The 25185-nt window shown below is 47.0% G+C and overlaps 1 protein-coding gene across 1 annotated transcript in view; it reads left to right on the plus strand.

Annotated features, from left to right (window-relative positions):
- The first annotated feature begins 2243 nt into the window (after positions 1 to 2243).
- The window catches only part of B4GALNT4 (beta-1,4-N-acetyl-galactosaminyltransferase 4), a 141155-nt gene continuing 118213 nt past the window's right edge, over positions 2244 to 25185 (plus strand). The window contains exons 1-2 of the mRNA XM_040328445.1: positions 2244 to 2854; positions 7595 to 7834. Coding sequence (XP_040184379.1) covers positions 7684 to 7834 — 151 coding nt within the window. The 5' untranslated portion in view covers positions 2244 to 2854; positions 7595 to 7683. The remainder of the gene's footprint in view (positions 2855 to 7594; positions 7835 to 25185) is intronic.

The following is a 25185-nucleotide window of genomic DNA, read 5'->3' on the forward strand; positions in this document are numbered from 1 at the left end:
TGTCACGTGGCCCAATATGGCTTCATATTGCATATGGTAACGTTTAGTAAATTGACCACTTTGTATAATCGCAGTCTGGAGCAGTGTTGTTTATAAACACTGATTAAGGGCCCGTTCTTACTATAAGGCGACACAGGAAACCCGCGTTTAATGCCCATTTCTCGCACTGCATTCCAATCTCTCTGCCCTTGCCATCTGCAGCGGGTGTCGGTGCAAAGTTGACAACACCCTAAATGCAGATTGCAAATGCAGTGCATGTTACTCACACAGTACAGCGTGTTCCTGTGTGATTCACGTGCAGTTCCTGGTGTGAATGGGTCCTCAGATTACTTTTTTGACAGCCTTCTCTCACAAAGCACACGCAGCCTTCCCTCACACAGCACACACACAGCCTTCCCTCACACACAGCCTTCCCTCACAACACACAGCCTTCCCTCATACAGAGCCTTCCCTCACAACACACAGCCTTCCCTCACAACACACACACAGCCTTCCCTCACACACACATACAGCCTTCCCTCACACAGCACACACAGCCTTCCCCCACACAGCACACACAGCCTTCCCTCACAACACACACACAGCCTTCCCTCACACAGCACACACACAGCCTTCTCTCACACAGCACACACACAGTCTTCCCTCAGACAGCCCACACACAGCTTTCCTCACACAACCTTCCCTCACACAGCACACACACAGCCTTCTCTCACACAACCTTCCCTCACACAGCACACACACAGCCTTCCATCACACAGCGTTCCCTCACACAGCCTTCCCTCACACAGCACACACACAGCCTTTCCTCACACAGCACACACACAGCCTTCCCTCACACAGCACACACACAGCCTTCCCTCACACAGCACACACACAGCCTTCCCTCACACAGCACACACACAGCCTTCCCTCACACAGCACACACACAGCCTTCCCTCACACAACACACACACAGTCTTCCCTCACACAGCCTTCCCTCACACAACACACACACAACCTTCCCTCACACAGCACACAGCCTTCCCTCACACAGCACACACACACAGCCTTCCCTCACACAGCACACAGCCTTCCCTCACACAACACAGTCTTCCCTCACACAGCACACAGCCTTCCCTCACACAACACACACACAGCCTTCCCTCACACAGCACACACACAGTCTTCCCTCACACAGTCTTCCCTCACACAGCACACACACAGCCTACCCTCACACAGCACACACACAGTCTTCCCTCACACAGCACACACACAGCCTTCCCTCACACAGCACACACACAGTCTTCCCTCAGACAGCCCACACACAGCTTTCCTCACACAACCTTCCCTCACACAGCACACACACAGCCTTCCATCACACAGCGTTCCCTCACACAGCACACAGCCTTCCCTCACACAGCACACACACAGCCTTCCCTCACACAGCACACACACAGCCTTCCCTCACACAGCACACACACAGCCTTCCCTCACACAACACACACACAGTCTTCCCTCACACAGCACACACACACAGCCTTCCCTCACACAACACACACACACACACACAGTCTTCCCTCACACAGCACACACACACACAGCCTTCCCTCACACAGCCTTCCCTCACACAACACACACACAACCTTCCCTCACACAGCACACAGCCTTCCCTCACACAGCACACACACACAGCCTTCCCTCACACAGCACACAGCCTTCCCTCACACAACACAGTCTTCCCTCACACAGCACACAGCCTTCCCTCACACAGCACACACACAGCCTACCCTCACACAGCACACACAGTCTTCCCTCACACAGCACACACACAGCCTACCCTCACACAGCACACACAGTCTTCCCTCACACAGCACACACACAGTCTTCCCTCACACAGCACACACACAGCCTTCCCTCACACAGCCTTGCCTCACACAGCACACACACATCCTTGCATCCTGTATCAGCTCTAAGCATCACTGCGAACACAAAGGCTCCTTCCATCCACTCGGACACAACTATCCTACTCAATAGGGGGCCCTATAACCCCAATAATAAAATAAAACCAACACGCTCCCTTATTTACTCCTTTTTTGCGAAAAATCTATTCCTTACTAATCGTCTTACACAATCCTTCAATATCCACAGAAAAACTAAATGAAACTGAAATTTCTGCGCATAATCGTCGCCCTCTCTCCCCCCTCCACAGAGAATGGTCTTTCCCGCAAGGTGTGCGCGCGTTGGCGTGGAGATGGACGCCGGGGTGCAACCTAGCCCTTTGCAGTCCCGTTAAGCTGCCTCCCCGATTGGCCAGCTTCCAACCCTTCGCATTCTGATTGGAAGAAGCGTGCCCGTATTTAGATTGGTCCCGATTCAAGCTGGGCTGCGTTGCAGCGTTGATGCTCCTGAGGAGAGACAGCCTTGGGGGAGCCGAGAGACGGCTATAGGCCGGGCGCTGAGGGAGACGACACCCAGGGCGGAGGAGGCCGGTACAGTCTCCGGGGAGAAGAGTTCGCCGTGAAGTAGAAGGAGCTGGAAGAAAGCGGGAGAGGAGAGAAAGGATGGAGGAGAAAACAGACATCTAGGGGGGAGAGAAGAGACGGCGGAGACACCTGTGGAATGACGAGGAGAGTCCCCCCGTGTGTGCGGGAGAATCATGTGAGGGAGACGGTGTGACCGGAGAGCTCGGTGACCTTCCACTGGCAGCCATCCATCACATGAGTGACACCATGGAGTGCAGGGATGATGGCAGTGTGTCCCCACCATAGCCTTTCATGAAGTCTTCTGTCCCTGGATTGCTGGGAGGATCTTCCTCTGGATATTATTATCTCCTGTACACCTCCTCATTGCATCCTATGGAGATCGCCTGCTGAAGGTGGTCCCCCCTCTATTACCTTCCATCTTTTCTCTGCTTACAGGATCAGTCCACCCCAAACCTGACATTCCAGACACTATTCTTCATCACTGGATACTTCCTTCATTGTGTGACTTCATACCATGTGTGACCTCATACCATGTGTGACCTCATACCATGTGTGACCTCATACCATGTGTGATCTCATACCGTGTGTGACCTCATACCATGTGTGATCTCATACCATGTGTGACCTCATACCGTGTGTGACCTCATACCATGTGTGACTTCATACCATGTGTGACCTCATACCATGCGTGATCTCATACCATGCGTGATATCATACCATGCGTGATCTCATACCATGTGTGACCTCATACCATGCGTGATCTCATACCATGTGTGACCTCATACCATGTGTGATCTCATACCATGTGTGACCTCATACCGTGTGTGACCTCATACCGTGTGTGACCTCATACCATGTGTGACCTCATACCATGTGTGACTTCATACCATGTGTGACCTCATACCGTGCGTGACCTCATACCGTGCGTGACCTCATACCGTGCGTGACCTCATACCGTGCGTGACCTCATACCGTGCGTGACCTCATACCGTGCGTGACCTCATACCGTGCGTGATCTCATACCATGTGTGACCTCATACCATGTGTGACCTCATACCATGCGTGATCTCATACCATGCGTGATCTCATACCATGCGTGATCTCATACCATGCGTGATCTCATACCATGCGTGATCTCATACCATGCGTGATCTCATACCATGCGTGATCTCATACCATGCGTGATCTCATACCATGTGTGATCTCATACCATGCATGCTTTTCACAATGCAATGTTTATTTCTTTCTGACACCCCCTGATTGTTGTGTGATCGCTCCAGCATCCACTGCAAAGCGTTGTTCCTGATCTAAATAACAGAAGCCTGCCTATGTGTCTACATGGCGGTGTGCAGCCTCCACCGGGGGGTTTAGGGTTGCCACCTCATCCCTTTACAACCGAACACATATGACTGAGGCCCCGTACACACGACCGAGTTTCTCGGCAGAATTCAGCCAGAAACTCGATCGGAGCTGGATTCTGCCGAGAAACTCGGTCGTGTGTACACTTTTCAGCGAGGAAGCCGACGAGGAACTCGTCGGGCCGAAAAGAGAACATGTTCTCTATTTCCTCGTTCAATGAGGAAATTCGGCCCGCCGAGATCCTTGGCGGCTTCAACACTGAACTCGACGAGGAACTCGATGTGTTTGGCACGTCGAGTTCCTCGGACGTGTGTACGGGGCCTCACACAGGATCTGTGGCTGATTAAGGTGGTAATCAAACTTGGTGCCTTATCGGCATTACATTAGCCTCAGAACCTGTGTAATTCATATGTGTTCGGGATTAAAGGGATGAGGTGGCAACCCTACTGGGGGTAACAGGTGACAACGCAGGAGTACAACCCAGAGACAGTTGTCACCCTATAAGCTGTTTAGATACTATGCGTTTATCCCCTGTGCGTCCAATCCCTGAAGTCACAGTGGCAGCGTCCAGCCCCATTGCCCATGGCCTGGCAAAGTCTGACCGGGTAAAATATGCTGCTGTACAGAGTGCTACTCATGTTTAGGACCCTGTGCATTGAGGGATGGATGCCTGAAATGCAAAATACCTGCCTCCTGCTAATGGATGTGGTGCTAAACATAAGTACCACTCAGTACAGTGTTCAGCCGGGTCCAGCTGCAGCGTATTTCATCTGGTCACAGGCTTTGACAGGCTGCGGGAAGCTGGGCTGGACACGTTGCCACCTCATTCCTTTAAATTTGAACACATATTAATTACACAGATTCTGTGGCTGATTAAGGTGGTAAATAAACTCAGTGTCTTATCTGCATTAAATTAGCCTCGGAACCTGTTTGATATGTGTTAGTGGCTAAAGGGATGAGGTGGCAACCCTATGCTGCACCTGTGTCCCCTGGGCGCACTAAATGCTGGGATTGGGAGCACACAGGATAAATGCCAGGTGTGCAAGTAGCTTAGCAGGAGGTGCTTGATCAAGGACCCTTATGGCAGGATCATCCAGTAATCTTTACAGGCTGGGTTCACCTATGAGCACGCAGGGGTCTGGTGCGTCCTCATTCACTGTTTCGGTCTGATTTCAGCCCAAATTTTTGGCTGAATTTAGACCTAAAACGGACCAAAAGACGCACAGGACTCCTGTGCAAATTGCACCGAAGACGATGCAGAGATATGTGAACCAGCTCACAATCTCCTGGTATTGTTAACTGGATTGGGGGGGGGGTCCCACATCCAATTCACACTAGTGTGAACCCTGCCTAATGCTCCACTCCAGGTAAAAAGTGATTTCCACCCCACTGCTTTCCTTAAGTCCACATTGCCATGTGCAAGGGCTCACATCAGGGGTCTGGTGCGTCTCTGTTCACCGCTTTCCGGTCTGAATTTTTGCCTGAATTCAGATATGAAACAGACCAGAAGACGCACAGGACTCCTGTGCAATTCGCTACGCAGCCCTTCTGGAAATGTGTGAACCGGCTCCATTGAGAGACGGTCACAGGCTCCTGACATGCGACTTGAATGCGGGGGAAACCCGCATTCAATTCGCAATAGTGTGAACATAGTCTAAAGTGTTACTAAACCCAGGACCCTGCATTCACTGTATCTGGTCTCCCACAGTACACAGAGCATGTAAATGCATTTTTTTTTTTTTTTTTTGCTAAATACCATTTCTCATTAGCAGTAAATAGCAGTCTTGTGACTTCTAGCATTGTCTAGCCAAGCACTTGTTAAAGCTTGTAGGAGTAGTTTTCTGATTGTCCTATGAGACTGCAAGACCCCTGACCCTCTGGACAGTGCTGATTGGCCCAGTGCTGATCACATGCACTCCTCCAAGGAAAAAAAAAACATACCTCTCTAGCAATAAACACCAAACTGAGCATGTGCAGCCTGACACCATAGACCAGTGATGGAGAACCTTGGCACCCCAGATGTTTTGGAACTACATTTCCCATGATGCTCATGCACTCTGCAGTGTAGTTGAGTATCATGGGAAATGTAGTTCCAAAACATCTGGGGTGCCAAGGTTCGCCATCACTGCCATAGACTGTGTTATTAGGAAATTATTGGCGGACAGTGGAAGGAGGAGAGGATCAGAGAAGACAGGATTAAACAGCATTTTTACACAATGCAGAGGATTAACCTCTTAGGTTCCAGAGTGAGTATAACAAGCATGCTTTACATGTACAGACTGATTTTACTGTAGTGGGTTTAGTAACACTTTAAAGTGGTAGTAAAAATTGCACTCCCATGCAGGTTTAGATCATAATGCACTAGTATGCACTATCATGGGTGTCCAACCTGCGGCTAATGCCAACTTATAGTACCATCATACATCTGCTTTTGGAAGTCATGCTTGCAACTATCAACTTTGCAATGCATCATGGGTCCTGTAGTTCTGTAGGAGCTGGAGGGCCACAGGTTGGACACCCGTGTCTAGCACATTATGACAGACTTGCATGCACAGGAAGCTCTCTAGCACAGCGCTGTCACGACTCCTCAGTGCTTCCATCTTCACCCGGTCTTCCTTCTGGGGTTTGCGGACTCCGGCTGTATGAATGACCAGGGCTGTGATGATGTCACTCCCGCGTGGGGGGCCCTGGCACAGAGTTTTAAAAGTACGACATGGGTATGCCGTCCCTTCAGAGCGCATGCGCCGGTGATGTCACTGGCTGCATGCTGTGTGAATATCTCCTAAACAATGCATGTTTACACCTTATTATAGACTTACCTGTAGGTACATGTTCAAAAAGTGGACTTAACGTCCCTTCAGAGCGCATGCGTCAGTGATGTCACTGGCTGTGTGAATATCTCCTAAACAATGCAAGTTTAGGAGATATTCACTTTACCTACAGGTATACCTTATTATAGACTTACCTGTAGGTACAAGTTCAAAAAGTACTTTAACTCATCGTCCCATCCTACAGGGTTTTCATTTCCCCCTTACTTTGTGAGGGAAGCTATAGCCCCTTAATTAAAAAAAGTGGAGGGGGAAGGACCGCCTGCTGAACCCAGAAAAGCCAGCAAGCCTGACGATGACATCATAAACAACATGCGTGGGACTGAGTGGTGGCAGAAGCCGGAAGGATCTCAGTGGGACAATGCTGGATTAACCCCTAATCGCCCATGGCCATCACAGGGGGTGTCTCACCTGTGTTTTTACATTTATGTTACGTGGTTGGCAAGGCAGCAGGAGAAGTGGCACTCTGTTGGCCCCCACAATTGTAATTCGATAAAGAGATATTCCGTAGCAGTGGGCAATTCTGAAATGTGCGTTTTGGGTGGATTGATCCTTGATGGTCTTGATTTGAAGTCTGGCATGTGTATATTTGCTGGGGGGAGGGATTGTGCATCAAGTATGTTTCAAGATTACAATGCAAAAAATGATATCCAGACTGGAGATTTCTGGTAGGATATTTAGTAGTTTCTATTCCTTTGATGTTTTATTAATTTTGGAGTTCTGCCGAAGACAGGTGCCAACAGTTGCCACTGACAGATGTGTGCAGGTGTCGGGTCTGTCAGCGATCTTTAGGGGTTTAGAGTCATCCAGTGAGAAGCAAATTGTGTTGCTGCATCCTTCTTACATATTATTGTAACCTCCGCTGCCTCCAGTGTAAGTCTGTGGCATTCTTGTCTGTCTGCTTTAAAGAAGTCGCTGACAGTATTTACCTTCTCATATTCACAGACACCCCCCCTGTCTTCATGCGCCCTGGAAGTGTGTAAGGGAGCCCTGTCCGCGGCCCCACCGCTGTGCCTGGTGATGGTGCCAGCAGGATGCCTTGGTTGCCATTGAAGAAGATCCGCAGGCAGTTTAAACTTCTGCTCTTATTGGTGCTACTTACCTCAGCAGTCTGGGTCACCTACCTGCACATCAGTCTAGCAAGACAGGGCAAAGCTCTGAGGTTGCCCTTCGTCTACTATAGAGGTAATTCTTTCCAATTATTTCTTTGTTCTGTCGCTGACTGACATTCTTTTTCCACCAGTAGTCTACACACCGTAGTAGTGGGGGGGGGGACCCACTCCTCTTGCTAAGTGGTATGTTATCTTACTGTTGTGTGATGTGATACATGAAGGGTCAGTGCATTCCTGCACTTCAAGTGTTTTGTCCTGGGAATGACTTGTGGTGTTTGAAGCACACGTCAAACAAAGGTCAGCAGCTTCCTATTTATTAACGAGGTGTAATGCATATGACCGTTCTGAGACTGCATTCGACCTGCGTTACTTTGCATTTGTTTGGACTCTGTGGTCTTATTGAGAGGAAATTGCAAATGGAAACTGCCTGTTAATGTGTTTTGTATTTACAACGCACACATTTAAAGAGGAACTGCAGTCTGCTTACATAATTTGTAATAAAAACATCTTTGCCATACTGAAGCTTCCCACCAACCACTTTGCATATTATTTTAAATATACTGTGATTCTGTACTTGCCAAATATGCTGCAGAAATCTCCCTCCTGGCTGCAACCATTTTAATTGTGTGCCTGTTCACTTCCTGGATTTACACAGACACTCCTGCAGCTCTCATTGGCCCTCTTATGACTCACCCCCCCCCTCCTTTTCTGGCAAACTCTCACAAGAGTGTAAGGCTGCATTCACACCTGAGCGTCGGTCGTTTTTTTCCGGCGTTTTGTCGTGCTTATTCATGCTTATTTGCGCGTTTGCATACAGCGTTGACCGACGTTTTTGTACTTCGACGTTTTTTATTTTAGCCAATAGGAAAAATTATCATCTTTTCATCACTTGTTGCTATGTTGGTAGATTTTTTTAATCTTCCGCATGGGCGACAAGTTCTATTGATTAAATCGACGAAACGCCCGTAGCAAACGCTCGTTGTCGCGCAAGTCGCTTGAATCGAGCGTTTCCATTACTTTCTATTGGAAATGGAAACGCTCAAATACGCCCAAACCGCCCGATACGCGCGACAAAAAAGGGTCCGGGACTTGTTTGAGCTTCAGGCGATCGTCGTTTCAGCGTTCGGCGTTGAGATGTGAACAGTCCCTATAGAGAATAATGTAATTTCGACCCTCCGGCGTATTGTAGCGTCGCGCTTCAGGTGTTAAAACGCCTAGGTGTGAATGGAGCCTGAGGCCCCGTACACACGACCAGTTTCCTCGGCAGAATTCAGCTTCCGACCGAGTTTCTGGCTGAATTCTGCCGAGAAACCCGGCCGTGTGTACACTTTCGGCCGAGGAAGCCGACGAGGAGCTCGGCGAGGAAATAGAGAACATGTTCTCTATTTCCTCGTTGTTCTATGGGAGCTCTCGCCCCGCCGAGCTCCTCGGCGGCTTCAGGGCTGAACTGGCCGAGGAACTCGATGTGTTTGTCACGTCGAGTTCCTCGGCCGTGTGTACGAGGCCTAAGAGAGAGCTGTGAATGATGTCATAAGCCTAGGATTTTTTCCAGACAAGAAACAGGAAGTGGGCTGTATAAGGCATTTGCTGGCAGAAAAAAAAAGTTTTACTATCCAAAGTTAAAACAACGAGGGCAGAAGATTTAATAGATGGAAAGATGAAAAAATGACTGAAGTTCCGCTTTAAGCAGTGGTGCATTCCATTGTAAACGGCAGTGTTGGACAGCAGATCTTTTAGAAGGCAGAGCACAATGTGCAGCATTCACTGGTCCATAGTTATACCATTGCCCTTCACTGAATGCGCCATGGTATGCTGGAATCTGCTAGGTATGGGTTACTTGGCTATTACTAAGCGCTGATGTTGGCGTGAAATGTGTTAGCTGGAGTGTGATGTTCACTTGTATGTAGTGTGGAGAGTGTTGAATATGTCTAAATAAAGTGATTTTTTTGGATGTGCGGCCAACTCCTCCACTATGGGTTACTTTCCTTATGGAATGATCATTGCGAATTGCTATATTTAAAGCTGAACTCTAGGCAGACTGCTAAATACACAGATGAAATGCATATATGGGAGGTGTTTTGTGTGTTACCATCAGGGGGCCAGCTAGCTCTTCCTGTTTTCTCCAGCTTAATAATGTGCCGGTGTTCTGCCGAATAAGTTGCGCCCGGCGGATAAGGACCGCCTTGTACTGCGCAGGCGCGGCGCCGAGTCTCCAAAAATAGCCGGACATAAAGAGCTGAGAGTCAGCTCTACACGGCGCATGCGCAATCACATATGCCGCACGCTCCCGATGCTAGTGCTACTCTGCAAGGGGCGGGGGTGATTTTTAACAATAAAGTACACGTCTTAGCGGGGCGTGTTGGCCATCTGAGTTAAATGTGCAAATCCGCCCATCAACATTGCCATTGTAAAACCCGCCCATCAACCCACCCTGCTAAGACGTGTACTTTATTGTTAAAATCATCCCCGCCCCTTGCAGAGTAGCACTAGCATCGGGAGCGTGCGGCATATGTGACAGTCATTGCGCATGCGCCGTGTAGAGCTGACTCTCGGCTCTACATGTTCGGCTATTTTCGGAGGCTCGGTTGAGGTTCGTACTGCGAAAGCAACGCGCCTGCGCAGTACAGGGGGGTCCGAATCCACCAGGGGAACATTTTCGGCAGGACAACGGCACAGTCGCCACGGTGCATGCACATCATCAGGGGGCTGGCTGCAAGAACCAGGAAGTGAAAGCTGGTCCTTTGATGACATAAGAGAAGGAGCAAAGTATCCAGGTGTGGAAAATTGTATAGTAACAGAAACTTTCTGGCTTCCCTAAGTGGTTTAGTATATTAAGTTATTATTATTTTTTATTTTGTAAGGTTATGCTTAAAGGATATGTAAACCCAACATTTCATATACGTGATATGTGCCTGATGTACTTGTATGAAACAGTATCCTGTTCTCTTTGGATTGCTTCCTTTGTGTGTGAAATCCCCGGTGTTCCTGCCAGTCCCTTGGCATCCCTATTAAAAGCTGACCACACTAGGCAGGAGAGCACACTGTGGGAAGTTCTCTAGCTATGCTGGGAACGCAATGTGCTCTCCTCCAATGATCAGACTTGTCCTGACACCCCCATCCCCCTGCACAGCCTTTCACTGAGAAGTTCACTGTACTGCTGTTTCTCCTCCCCCAGCTCGTACGCAGCTGAGAACAGAGGGAATATAATCACTTTTAAATAAGGGAGGGGGGAAAGGTATTTAAAAAGTTTTCTTTATCTATATACAAATGGTTTGCCTTTCATTTCTATTTTAAACTGAATAGGTTGTTTGTAAACGATCACCTTGTAAATCACTGAGATTGAAACAAAAAATGTAAAGTTAAAGCTGTATTCTACCCAAAAACGAACTTCTGCTTTAAGTACTGGTGACCCCCTGACATGTCATTTTTTTTGGGGGGGGGGAGAGAGCGGATACCCAGTTTTGACAGGCACCCAGCTCCCACTTCCTCCCCTGGCACCGAAAGGAAGTTCACCTCTCCAAATCCTTGCAATCTTCTGGAAAATGACAGTTCCCAGAAGATTGCCTGGCCATTCACAACGCACAGTATGGCTCATGCCACAGCTGGGCACTCACAGTTAGAATGCCGGTGCCGTGGAGAGGAGGGGGGAGAGGAGCAAGGCTTTGTGCGCCTGCAACGCTGGACAGTGGGACAGGTGAAGCCTCGTACACACGACCGGTTTTCTCGGCAGAATCCATCAAGAAACTTGGTGAGAGATTTTTTTTGCCGAGGAAACCGGTCGTGTGTACATTTTTCAGCGAGGAAACTGTCGAGGAACTCGACGAGCCAAAAAGAGAGCAAGTTCTCTTTTTCCTCGACAGGAATGGAGAAAATTGGTTCGTCGAGTTCCTCGACAAGCCTAACAAGAACTCGACGAGGAAAACGATGTGTTTCGCCCGCCGAGTTCCTCGGTCGCGTGTACGAGGCCTGAGTGTCTGATTATTAAAAGTCAGCAGCTACACTTTTTGTAGCTGCTGACTCTTAATTGGGTGAAACTCCGCTTTAAAAGGGGTTTGAGGTGAAGTTGGGCTTTAGGTTACACAGAACCCTTTCACACTGGGGTGTTTTTCAGGCGCTTTAGCGTTAAAAAAAGCGCATGTAAAGCTCCTGAAAGAAGCTGCATCTGCAATCCCAATGTGAAAGCCTGAGTGCTTTTACACTAAAGCGCCTGAAAAATGCCCCAGTGTGAAAGGGGTCTTACAGATCTTGTCCTGGACTAAAATATGGAAGAAGAATCGGCAGCCTGATGAGCTCATCCCTCTTTCACTGCGCTCTTTTATCACCATGCTCTTTGTGCTGCTTCTACTTCTCCAAGTCTGAGCTCTTTTGTACAGGGACCTTAGTACGAGAATTATTCCAAATCATATTCAGGTATTTACACTGCTTGTGATTTTTTCCTGCATTCTCATTGTCTATGGCACCCAGAAAAATGTGTGAAGCACAAAAATGTGCATGAGCTACTTTACTGCATTTATTGCATGTAGGGACCATTATAATAAATGGTCTGCCTTGGGCACAACCATGCACATTGGGGCACTTAGACACTGAGCAGCGCCGGGCGTCAGCGGTACAGCGACGCTATTTTTAGCGCCTTTTTCCGACCGCTAGCAGAGCGTTTCCTGCGTTAGCGGCTGAAAAACAGTTAACAGCGCCCGCAAAGTGACGCTTCTTATTGATTTGTGGCACTGCCTATTGATTTCAATGAGCAGGGGCACTTTAGGAGTGGTGTATACACTGCTAAGAAGCTGCTTGCAGGACTTTTTTGAGCATCCTGCCAGCGCACCAATCCAGTGTGAAACCCCCCAGGCTTTCACACTGGAGTGAGAGGAGAGGCGCTTTGCAGGTGCTATTTTTAGCGCTATGGCGCCTGTAAAGCGCCTCAGTGTGAAAGGGGTCTTCACGTGGCGTGATTTTGCATGCGTTAACAAAGCACTATAATACGAATGCTGCATTATTGCTGCCTAGAGTTTAGCTGTATTAAGCTTGTCAGAGTCTGTGTGTTATGAGGTTTGTACTGAAGATTGAATCGAGTTGGAAACAGTGGGGGGAGAACACAGAACCTAGTACAGCTGTGCATAGAAACTGATCAGCTTCTAGGCTTATTATCAAAACCTAATTTAACAAGCTGAAGTTGGTTTGGTTAATATGCAGAGCTGCACCAGATTCTGTGTGCTCCAGTTTTAGTAAATCTCTCCCAGTGTTTCCTATAGAATTGTAGTCTGTGGCTTCTGGCAGTATATTAATGAACCCCTGAATGTTGGGCAAGCATTTGTAAGGGGCTCGGGCTTGCCACCCACGTCACTTTATTGGCCACTGGGACCATACATAACACTTAAAAGCGGGGCTCTGGTCATATATATATATATATATATATATATATATATATATATATTTTTTTAAAGTTAAAATTGTATACATAACATATTCCCTTAAACGTACTACCGTAACAGCTCCCCAATCGATCAGCCAGTCATATTAATTACTTGCCTTTATGTTGCATGTCTCCGTGAGCATGCTCAATCGCCAAGGCCATACCCGCGATCGTCTCACGGAGACATAGAACGGGGAGATGTTAGTGTAAACACAACATCTCCCAGTTCTGCCTAGTGACACTGTCACTAATCGTGTTCCCTGTCATCAGAAACAAGATCAGTGACGTGTCACAGCAAGCCACGCCCACCTACAGTAAGAATCACTGCCTAAGGCAACACTTAACCCCTACAGCGCCACCTAGTGGTTAACCCCTTCACTGCCAGTGTCATTTTCACAGTAACCAGTGCACTTTTATAGCACTGATCGCTGTTAAAATGACAATGGTCCCAAAAATGTGTCAAAAGTGTTCGATGTGTCCGCCATAATGTCGCAGTCACGAAAAAAATCACTGATCGCCGCCATTACTAGTAAAAAAAAAAAAAAAAATTATAAAAATGACATAAAACTATCCCCTATTTTGTAAACGCTATAACTTTTGCACAAACTAATCAATAAACGCTTATTGCGATTTTGTTTTTTACCAAAAATATGTAGAAGAATACATATCAGCCTAAACTGAGGGAATTTTTTATTTTTTTATATATTTTTGGGGGATATTTATTATAGCAAAAAGTAAAAAAATATTGATTTTTTTTCAAAATTGTCGCTCTATTTTTGTTTATAACTCAAAAAATTAAAACTGCAGAGGTGATCAAATACCACCAAAAGAAAGCTCTATTTGTGGGGAAAAAAAGGACACCAATTTTGTTTGGGAGCCACGTTGCACGACCGCGCAATTGTCAGTTAAAGCGACGCAGTGCCGATTTGCAAAAAGTGGCCTGGTCCTTTAGCTACAAAATGGTCCGGGGCTGCTGCAATCCCGCGATTGCTGTTCTTTGCTTCTCTGAAGCTCTCTCTTGTCCGTCAGCAAGGCTACTGTGAACTAGGGGCTTTGTGCCCTTTTTGAAAATGGCGCTGTGATCCACCTCAATCGCGTCATTTCCTTTATGGAAATAATGAGATTTTTCGGCAGAATTAAGCGCACAGACTCCTGGGAAATGATGACATTCATTTCCCAGGAGGCCACTCGGCATAGGTATAGGAGAAGACATACCGCGGTTCAGGAAGAAGGCAGATTAGCTATTCTGCCTAGCAACAAGGATTTAGAGGCATGTAAAAAAATGTTTTTCACATATTGCTTAGAAGGCGTTGTAAAGGATTTTTTTTTTTTTTTTTTGCTGAAATGACTGTTTACACTATAGAGACATAATAGTTAACTGATTCCTTTTAAAAATGATTAAAAATAGATAAAAATCAATCATATAATGTACCTGTAGTTTCAGTTTCGTTTTTGCATGTTGTTTCCTGCCTCTGTGATGTACAGAGACTCATAGGCCCCGTACACACGGCCGAGGAACTCGACGTGCCAAACACATCGAGTTCCTCGGCCAGTTCAGCCCTGAAGCCGCCGAGGAGCTCGGCGGGCCGAGAGCTCCCATAGAACAACGAGGAAATAGAGAACATGTTCTCTATTTCCTCGTCGGCTTCGGCCCCGTACACACGACCAGTTTCCTCGGCAGAATTCAGCTTCCAACCGAGTTTCTGGCTGAATTCCGCCGAGAAACCCGGCCGTGTGTACACTTTCGGCCGAGGAAGCCGACGAGGAGCTCGGCGAGGAAATAGAGAACATGTTCTCTATTTCCTCGTTGTTCTATGGGAGCTCTCGCCCCGCCGAGCTCCTCGGCGGCTTCAGTGCTGAACTGGCCGAGGAACTCGATGTGTTTGGCACGTCGAGTTCCTCGGCCGTGTGTACGAGGCCTTCCTCGGCGAAATTGTACACACGGCCGGGTTTCTCGGCAGAATTCAGCCAGAAACTCGGTCGGAAGCTGAATTCTGCCGAGGAAACTGGTCGTGTGTACGGGGCCATAGCCAATACAGGGCAGTGATGGTTTGTAAAATGAAACTGATTGGTGCTGAGGGGTTTTAGATACACAGTAATCACACCTCCTTGATTAGTGACCACATAGAGAAAGCTCCCAGTACTGTGGTTATCAGGAAACAGACAACCAGGAAGTGTGGAGATCAGAGAAGGATTAGAGCAAAAACAAATAATGAGGACATGAAACCAGGACTGCAGTAAAGTAAAGGAAGCTATTTAGCTAAAAAAAAAAAAAATTCCTTTAGTGACCCTTTAAGTGGAGATTACAGAAAAGATATTCTGATAAAGTGGAACTTTAGGGTGGACCTCCGCTTTAATGGCTAGTAGGGAGGAATATGGGGGAGAAACAACCATCAGAGCACTGGTGGTGGTTTGTATGACATCTTCCTCTCGACTTTTAGGCTTTCAGAAAATAAACCAAAAAAGCATACATACAAGCACCAGTGCCTGCCTGCTGTACACTTACCACGGTAAGAAGCCACAGGTACACTATAATTCCAAGGTACAGGATAGCATGTGACAAGTTGTTTTATTAATACATGACTGCATTCAGTTCTCATATGACTGCAGCTGTTGTGCCTCCATTAGACATTTGGCACAAGTATCAAACACCCCTATCTGTCAGTTGTGACTGTCATCCTAGGTGGCTGTATCTGGTATATAGTAGGCCACCCGCAGCTAAAAGAGAAAGGACAAGCGGCTCGAACTTCTCATGTATGGTCAGCTATAGTCTCGGGTTCAGCACTTATTTAGCAGCTGCCTGTGTAGATCTTCAGATCTTTGATCATAATTGGAGAATGGGCTTTCTGTAAAGGTTTTGGCAGAGGTCTGGGCGGTGGGAGGAGTCCTATAATTAGAAGTCTCAGTGGCTTGTTATTACATTTACTTGGCGTGCCCCTTGCCTTCCCCGCCCAAGCCTGTGAGTCAGGGGGGTTTCTTCCAGCTGGCAGAGGAGAAGCAGTTGGGAGGGGGTGAGGCTTTGGGATCCCCTCACTGCTGATCTGTCCTGCTGACTCTTTGGAAGGGACTTGATCATAATACTAATGTTTCAAAGCAGAGACTTGAATATCCAAAAAAATTTACAGTGCATTTTTCTGTTCTCGTTAGTCATATGCTTTTAGGATTCCTGAATTCGATGAGTGTCTGTTTTACAAATTTTAAGACATCCTGTAGACTTTCCTGTTCCAATCATGAGATCTTTGTAAATTGTGGTGAAAGGATCATTATTTTTCTCTGGGAGCGTGATCTTTAATATCAAGCACATTTTATTCTGTAAACAGCATGTTGTATTCTTTCAGAGGGCTCAATTCTTTTATTTTACTTTTCACTGTCTTGTGAATGAAAAGTCTGCTAAGTGCCCATTTAAACCAAGTGCTTTGAAACCGAGAAGCCTTGTTTCCTATCATGCTAGATCAAACCACCGAGCTGTGCTGGTGTGCACAGAAAAAAAAAGAAGTATGACATGCCGTAATTATTATTTGTATTGCACACTTGCGTTGTTCCAGCTTGGCACGATGTAAGTATGCATATCTCATGTAATCCAAAAACTGCTCTTCTGCGGTCGAGTGGTATGCTTAGAGGTATATAGTGTATCAATTCTTCAACCGCACCAGAAGCCTTGCTGCACCCTCAGGACCATGGATATCCTTGGACACGGCAAAACAGCAACAGGAGAAAAGCGTACTGACCTAGCTCATTACCAAAATACATTTTTTCTCTTATCGTCCATGGATGGACACAGCTCCTTAAATCTTGACAAGTGGGTTATGTTCCTGTTCATAGGAGAGGAGTCCTCTCCTGATAGACGGAACATAATCCTACAGTGAAGATTATAAGGAAGCTGTGTCCACTGGAGTCCTCTTCCACTCCTCAATGATGACATCACGGAGCTGGTGGATGTTGGAGACCTTGCGCTCTTCCATTTGAGGATGCCCCACAGATGCTCAATAGGGTTTAGGTCTGGAGACATGCTTGGCCAGTCCATCACCTTTACCCTCAGCTTCTTTAGCAAGGAAGTGGTTATCTTGGAGGTGTGTTTGAGGTCGTTATCCTGTTGGAATACTGCCCTGCGGCCCAGTCTCCGAAGGGGGGGGGGCGATCATACTCTGCTTCAGTATGTCACAGTACATGTTGGCGTTCATGGTTCCCTCAATGAACTGTAGCTCCCCAGTCCCGGCAGCACTCATGCAGCCCCAGACCATGACACTCCCACCACCATGCTTGATTGTAGGCAAGACACACTTGTCTTTGTACTTCTCACCTGGTTGCCGCCACACACGTTTGAAACCATCTGAACAAAATACGTTTTTTTTTTGGTCTCATCAGACCACAGGACATGGTTCCAGTAATCCATTTCCTTAGTCTTCTTGTCTTCAGCAAACTGTTTGTGGGCTTTCTTGTGCATAATCTTTAGAAGATGACAGCCATGCAGACCAATTTGATGCAGTGTGCGGTGTATGGTCTGAGCACTGACAGGCTGACTACCCCCCACCCCTTCAACCTTTGCAGCAATGCTGGCAGCACTCATACGTCTATTTCACAAAAACAACCTCTATATATATATTTCTATATATCTGGAACTAGCGCATTACCAAAATATTTTTTTCTATTAAAAGGATAAAAACAACAAGTGTTTGTTATATGAAAAAAATGCATAGTTATATATACTGGGCCAGATTCAAGAAGCTATTGCGCCCGCGCAACCATAGGTTGCGCGGCGCAATAGCTGTTTTGCTCCCGCGTAGCGAATGCCCCTGATTCAGGAACATCGCTACGCGGACTGCAGCCTAGGATATGACAGACATAAGCCTCCTTATGCCTTCATATCTCAGGCTGCATTCTTGCGTTGGCCGCTAGGGGGCGCGGCCATTGTGATCGGCGTATAGTATGCAAATTGCATACTACCACCGATTCACAAAAGTTGCGCGGGCCCTGCGCACGCAAGGTACGGAGTTTCCGCACGGCGACTTTAGCGCAAGGTTGCTCCTGCTGTAGCAGGGGCAGCCAATGCTAAAGTATAGCCGCCCTTCCCGCTCGTGAAATTTAAATTTCACGTCGTTTACGTAAGTGAATCGTGAATGGCGCTGGACGCCATTCACGTTCACTTAGAAGCAAATGACGTCCTTGCGACGTCATTTGCCGCAATGCACGTCGGGAAAGTTTCCCGACGGAGCATGCGCTGTTCGCTCGGCACGGGAGCGCGCCTAATTTAAATGATTCCCGCCCCCGGCGGGATCATTTACATTAGGCGCCCTTACGCCGGGCTATTTAGCATATCGCCCGCGCAATTTACGGAGCTACTGCTCCGTGAATCGCGGGCATTTCAAAATATTTGCGTGGGCGCAGAGCAAAAATCGTTGCCCTTTGCCCACGCAAATATTGCGTGGATCTACCTGAATCTGGCCCATTGTATATATATAATTGCTATGCATTTTTTTGCGTATAACACTTGTTGTTTTTATCCTTTTAATAGAATAAACTATTTTGGTAATGCGCTAGGTCGGTGAGCCCTTCTCTTGCTGTTATGCATAGCTCATTCCTGATGGGCTGCTGGGGAATTTGTAAATCACTGTAGAAGTTGGTCCTACTACAGTGATAACATTGATCTGTTATCTCCAGCTTCGGTTCTATGCAAGCAGCCACTCCACTGCACACTGACCGCAGGGTGTTCCTTGCCCATTTATAGAATGCTCATCATTTTTACTTTACTTTTTAGGTTTTTTTTTCGGTGAATACAATACATTCTTTGATTGGGCAAGGTGGAGAGAAGGGGAAGTGACCTCATGAGTAATGCATACTTACTTTGTGCCAAGCTGGATCGATATAAGCATGCAATACAGATAACAATCTTTAATGAAATGTCGCTTTGGGAAATATCGGTATGCACAAAAAAAGAAGAAGAAAAAAACTGTGTGACGCACTGTTTACAGCAAGTGGGCACCATTGTCATCACACCACAATAGTGGCTGTGATGATTGAGCCCTTGAAGAAAAAATTGCATCACGTTTATAGCAGCCAATCGACATTCAGCTGTCATTTCAACAGTTTCAAAAGAAGCATAAACTAATCTTTATGTGAATTTTGTTTAAAAATGCTCGAATCTTTCCCTTCACAATTACACAGGCAGTGCATGCAAGCCCAATTTGTCTTCGTTTTTTTTCTTCCATTTTTTAAATGGTAAACTGAGCAAACATTACACAGTACTTAAAATTTTACAGACATATTTTTCTAGTAATATAACCTTTTTTCTGTGACACATTTTAGCGATCATATGGAGTATTCACAGTAAACGGATGTGTCAGTGGTATTACACTGAAGGTTATCACGCAGTCTACAGATAATTGTTGTATTTCTCAAGTACAGCAAATAGACAAAAAGGAGGGAAGAAAAGAAAAAGGCGCACCAGCCTAGTGTGTTACCGTTTATAACAATTTAATAGAATAAAAATCCACTCGTGCGCAGGAGTATTTGTTTTCTGTGTTCTACAGCAAATAGACGTACAAGTCTGAATCAGATTAGCAGATGGTAAACACTGATACTGAAATGCATTATTTTACAGCCTTAGGGCTCATTCACACTGCAGCTCAAAAAAACAACTGCTTTTTACAGGCATTTGAGCTTTTATTTCTGCCTGTAAAGAAGAAGCTTGTTCTTCCTTTTTTTTTTTAGCTTAACACATTGACCACAATAAAGTAAATATTTCCTAGTCAACTGTTCTTTTCTTCTTTTTTTTTTTTTTTGTTACCCGCTCCACTTCCACCTTGATCTGAGTGGAAGTTCCACCCCAACTTACTGAATTTACTACCCACACACACTTTAAAGTTACAGACCACTTTGACCTACAGGTAAGCCTAGATTAAGGCTTACCTGTAGGTGCAACAAATACCTACACGGTTAAGGAGATATTTGCAAGAAAGACGGCACCAATGTCTACAGTGCGCAGGCATACTGAGCGTGCCGCTACTAACGGCGATCATGCGTCATCGCTGCTCCGACCAGTCACAGCGCCAGAGCAGCGTTAACCGGAAGTCACTGCGGGTATCATGGCGGCAACGAAGGAGGTGTCCGAGGACTGTTGCAAGGGCTTCGTTCTCAGGTAAGTAATTCATAATGAGCTAGTATGCTATGCATACTAGCTCATTATGCCTTTGTCTTGCAGTTTTTGTTTTTTAAGAGAGGGTTTACTTCCTCTTTAAGAGCTCATTCACATCATATGTGGTAATGCATCTTACAGTGCGGGATACAATTATTTGATCCCCTGCTGATTTTGTACCTTTGCCCACTGACAAAGAAATTATCAGTCTATAATTTTAATGGTAGGTTTATTTTAACAGTGAGAGACAGAATAAGAACAAAAAATCCAGAAAAATGCTTTTCAAAAAAGTTATAAATTGATTTGCATTTTAATTTGTGAAATAAGTATTTTAAATAAGTAAATGTGGCGCTTTCTCAATAAATCACAAAGTGAACAATAAGTTATCACAATTCATGAGTGAAAGCAGTGAATGAACATAATGACCAAACATTTCATCAATAAATGCAATAATGCGAATAACAATCCATATAAAAAGTTCTTGTGCAAAAGTGTGCATGAAATAATAATTCAATGGGAAAAATTTCAGCAAGATATCTTGAAGTGCTTGTGCAAAAAGTCTTAGGCCTCGTACACACGACCAGTTTCCTCGGCAGAATTCAGCTTCCGACCGAGTTTCTGGCTGAATTCTGCCGAGGAAACTGGCCGTGTGTACACTTTCGGCCGAGGAAGCCGACGAGGAGCTCGGCGAGGAAATAGAGAACATGTTCTCTATTTCCTCGTTGTTCTATGGGAGAACTCGTCCCGCCGAGCTCCTCGGCGGCTTCAGTGCTGAACTGGCCGAGGAACTCGATGTGTTTGGCACGTCGAGTTCCTCGGCCGTGTGTACGAGGCTTTAAAGTAGAGTTCCACCTGTTTTTTTGCCCCCCAAAAATCTTAAAATAAAAAAAAAAAAAAAATTATACTCACCTGAAAGGGCGGTTGCTATGCGGAAGTAGCTCTTCTGCCTCTTCTTCCACTGCGGTGGATCTTCTGCCTCGTCCTCCGTTGCGGTGTCTTCTGGTGAATGAGCCGCGCTACCTTCTGGGAACTGTGTGTATCCCAGGAGGCAGCTGCCCATTTGCGAGTCGCGCATGCACAGTAGTAAGGATGGAGGCGCCAGGACCGAGCGATCACCGTCGGGGGACCGACATTGCGGCCGACTAGGACAGGTAAGTATCCTTATTAAATGTCAGCAGCTACAGTGTTAGTAGCTGCTGACTTTTAAAAAAAAATTGCGGGTGGAATCCTGCTTTAAGTGGTAACTGTGCCAAAAAGTGTAAAAATCAGTTCAGAGAGGTGTAGTGACAGTTGCTTCCACCATTCGCAATACACCAATAGTGTGCCTCGAATGAAGATCCCTACATGTCTAGTAGCGCCTTTGTTTGTTATTCTCAATGGCAAATTCAGCTATCTCTTCTCCTTGAAGCATGCGGCCAGGTAAAGTATGATCCAATAATCGGGACAGAGATACTACTTTGAGGCCTCGTACACACGACCGGTTTTCTCAGCAAGAACCAGCAAGTAAACTGCTGGCAGAGCTTTCTTGCCGAGTAAACTGAGCGTGTGTACGAGGCTTTCAGGTTTCCCGTGTGGAAATCTGGCCAGAATCTCGATGAGAAAAATAGAGATCCTGCTCTCTATTTTCTCGTCGAGATTCTTGTCGGCCTGTTTCCCGCCGAGAAACCCGAGAGTGTGTATACTTACCTGTCACCGTGGAAACCCGCGCATGCTCAAAATGACTTTGACGCATGCGCGGTAGCTTCCACGGCATAGGTAGGGTGAAGTAAGATGGCGGCGAAGGCATCGAATGTGACGAGCGCATGCTCGTCGTACGCAATGACGTCACCGCGGTTTTGCCTTTCAAGAGATCCGCGGTTCTTTTGAAAGGTCTGTATATACACTCGGGCGGCAAGAGATTTTTGCCAAGAATCTTGTCGGGAAAAAATACGTTTTTTCTCGAGTCGTCTTCCAGGACGGCACCTTGAGAGTAGACTGGCTTCACCTGACAGGAAACACAATCAAAAAGAGGTTTAAAAACCCCGCCCCTCCCCGTGCACCTCAGTTCATGATTGTGTTTCCCCCAGCGAAACGTTTTTTTGTTTTCTAAAAAGACCTAAGGCCTGGGGCTGGTGGTCCCCCTCTTGGAAGGTGAGCCATGGGTCCTGGGAGGCCTTGAGCTCAGTGAGGCTATTGCCTGTCCAGAGGGTCTCCCCGTATTGAGGGGGGGGGGGAGCTGAAGGAAAACTTTGTTTGGAAACCCCCCCCTGCTAGGTGTATCTGGGATAGTGGCTACCTCAGAACACCTAGGTGGCTGGAATCCCTCTCTCCCGAGCGTCCTCCTACCTGCTGGGCCGGGTAAAGACGCATCTCCGCGCTGTAGACTCGGCTGCTGTTCTCCCAGGCTCGTTTCTCGGTGGAGCCAGCATTTCGACGCTGCATCGATGGCGGCGCATGGTGATGATGCACTTCCAGTTCCGGTCTTCACCAAAATGGCGGCCGCCATCGGCGTTAGCTCACACGCACGGAGCGCAGCAGGGGAGAGAGTGGCGCCCGATTCGACGGTGCCATGGAGCGTGAGGACCGCCCGGCACTAACCGCTGCTGCAGAGGAATCCACCAGGGGTGAGTCTACCTCCAGAAACTGCATTGGGGCACTTGGACTGGGTCCTTATTCCCCACACACCCCCCTTCCCTTCCCCTACTCCTTTTGTATTTAAGCCTCTGTCTTTTACTTTCAGGGGAAGAGGTTATTGCCCAGGGGGAGGCTTCTAGTGTTTCTGCTAAACATACATCTAAAGCTAAAAGATGTGGGAATTGTAGCATTAAGCTAGCCACAGACTATTCCAAGCTTTTGTGTGCTAAGTGCATTCAAAAGCTCACAGGGAAGGAAACTTCGCTAATAATGAAAGAATTTCTGACGGTTCAGTCAGAGATGCTTTCCACATTAAAAGAGTTTAAGGAAGTCTTAAAAACCAAAGAACCTGATCCCCTAGCAGCTGGACCCTCCTCACAGGAAAGCTTATCCACCTCGGCTCCAAAATTGTTGAGGGCTAGGGACGTTCTTCTGTCAGACTCTGAGGATTCAGAGGCTCAGGAAGAAGGTCTCATTGATAGCCAGACAGATGAGGAGGATGAAGATGCTAGATCAGGCAAATTCATTTTTTCAGCGGATGACATGGGTGGTTTACTGGCGGCTATCTATACCTCTGAGGGGATTCAGCAGCCGGCCGAACTAGTGTCAGCACAGGATAAGATGTACCAGGGTTTGGCTAAACCCCAGCCAAAGGTTATCCCAGTTCACCAATCTCTTCAGGACTTGGTTCTAAGAGAATGGGCTGAACCTGAAAAGAAGTTACTAAGGTACAAAACCTGGAAAAGGCGCTGTCCCTTTAAGGAGGAACTAGAAAACAAATTTTTCAAAGTCCCTAAACTAGACGCTTCCCTAGCTCAACTGTCTAGACAGTCTGACCTTTCCTTTGAGGATGCTGGGAATTTAAAGGATTCACTAGACAGACGGGCAGAGACCTCCCTTCGCAGGGCCTGGGAGGCTAATGTGGCAGCCCTGGGGCCCGCCCTGGCCTCATCCTGCATTGCCAGGAATACGGATACCTGGCTATCCAGGATGTTGGAACATATCCCGCAGACTTCAAAGTTTAAGGATATCCGAGATTCCCTTAGAGTCATAGGTAGCGCTGTCGCTTATCTAGCAGACGCATCAATTGAGTCCGCTCGAGCCTCTGCTAAAACGGGCGCTCTTATTAACGCCTCAAGAAGGGCACTATGGCTCAAAACATGGGAAGGAGATTTGGCCTCCAAATCCCGTCTCTGTGCCCTGCCCTTTGAGGGATCCCTCCTCTTTGGGACAGGTTTAGACCAGGCTCTAACTAGGGCCTCAGAAAAGGGTAAACGGTTCCCTCCCAAACCTAAACAAAATAGGAGGAGATTTTTTCGAGGCCCCCAGAATAAAAACCGACCTTCAGACCGAAGAGCGGCCTTTAATAGGAGGTGGATCACAGGAAAGGATAAACCAAAAGGGGGAATCCTTTTCCCTGATCCTAAACCCGCTGGGAAAGACTCCAAGTGACTCGAGAGTCGGGGGAAGGCTCTCCCGATTTCTTCCAGCTTGGGAAAGCATAACACGGAGTCCTCATATTTTGCAGATAGTGAAGGAAGGCTACAGATTGGAATTCCGCCATCTTCCCCCACCAATTTTCCTCCTCACTCATTTACCCCAAAATCCCCTCAAAGCGGCAAGCCTTCTAGGGAATGTGTCAGACCTAGCACAACAGGGGGTCATAGTCCCAGTTCCGGTAGACCAACAGGGTCAGGGGGTGTACTCTCACATCTTCGTAGTACCAAAACCCTCGGGAAAATTCCGTCTAATCATCAACTTAAAACCCCTGAATACTTATCTCCTCTACAAGAGGTTCCGCATGGAGAACATTTACAGTCTCAAAGGACTTCTTTTAGAAGGGGTATTTATGATAACCATAGACCTGAAGGACGCCTACCTCCATGTCCCCGTTTACCAGGACCATCAAAGATTCCTGAGATTCGCCATTGTTTCCCCTCAGGGGATCCAACACTGGCAATTCACTGCTCTTCCCTTTGGGCTTGCCTCCAGCCCAAGAGTTTTCACGAAGGTGCTAGCAGAGGTGGTCGCCTTTCTACATCTGAAGGGCATCTCCCTTGTTCCCTACCTCGACGATCTGCTGCTGTTCAATCCCAGTCGAGCACTTCTTCTCACGGACCTGACCACCGTCCTGACTACACTGGAATCCTTAGGATGGATTATAAACAGAGAAAAATCTTCTCTCCTCCCAGAACAGAGAAAGATCTATCTGGGATTCTTAATAGATTCCTTAGAGAAAAAGCTTCTCCTACCAGTAGACAAGGTCCAG

This window comes from Rana temporaria, chromosome 11, assembly GCF_905171775.1.
Source record: "Rana temporaria chromosome 11, aRanTem1.1, whole genome shotgun sequence".
NCBI lineage: Eukaryota > Metazoa > Chordata > Amphibia > Anura > Ranidae > Rana > Rana temporaria.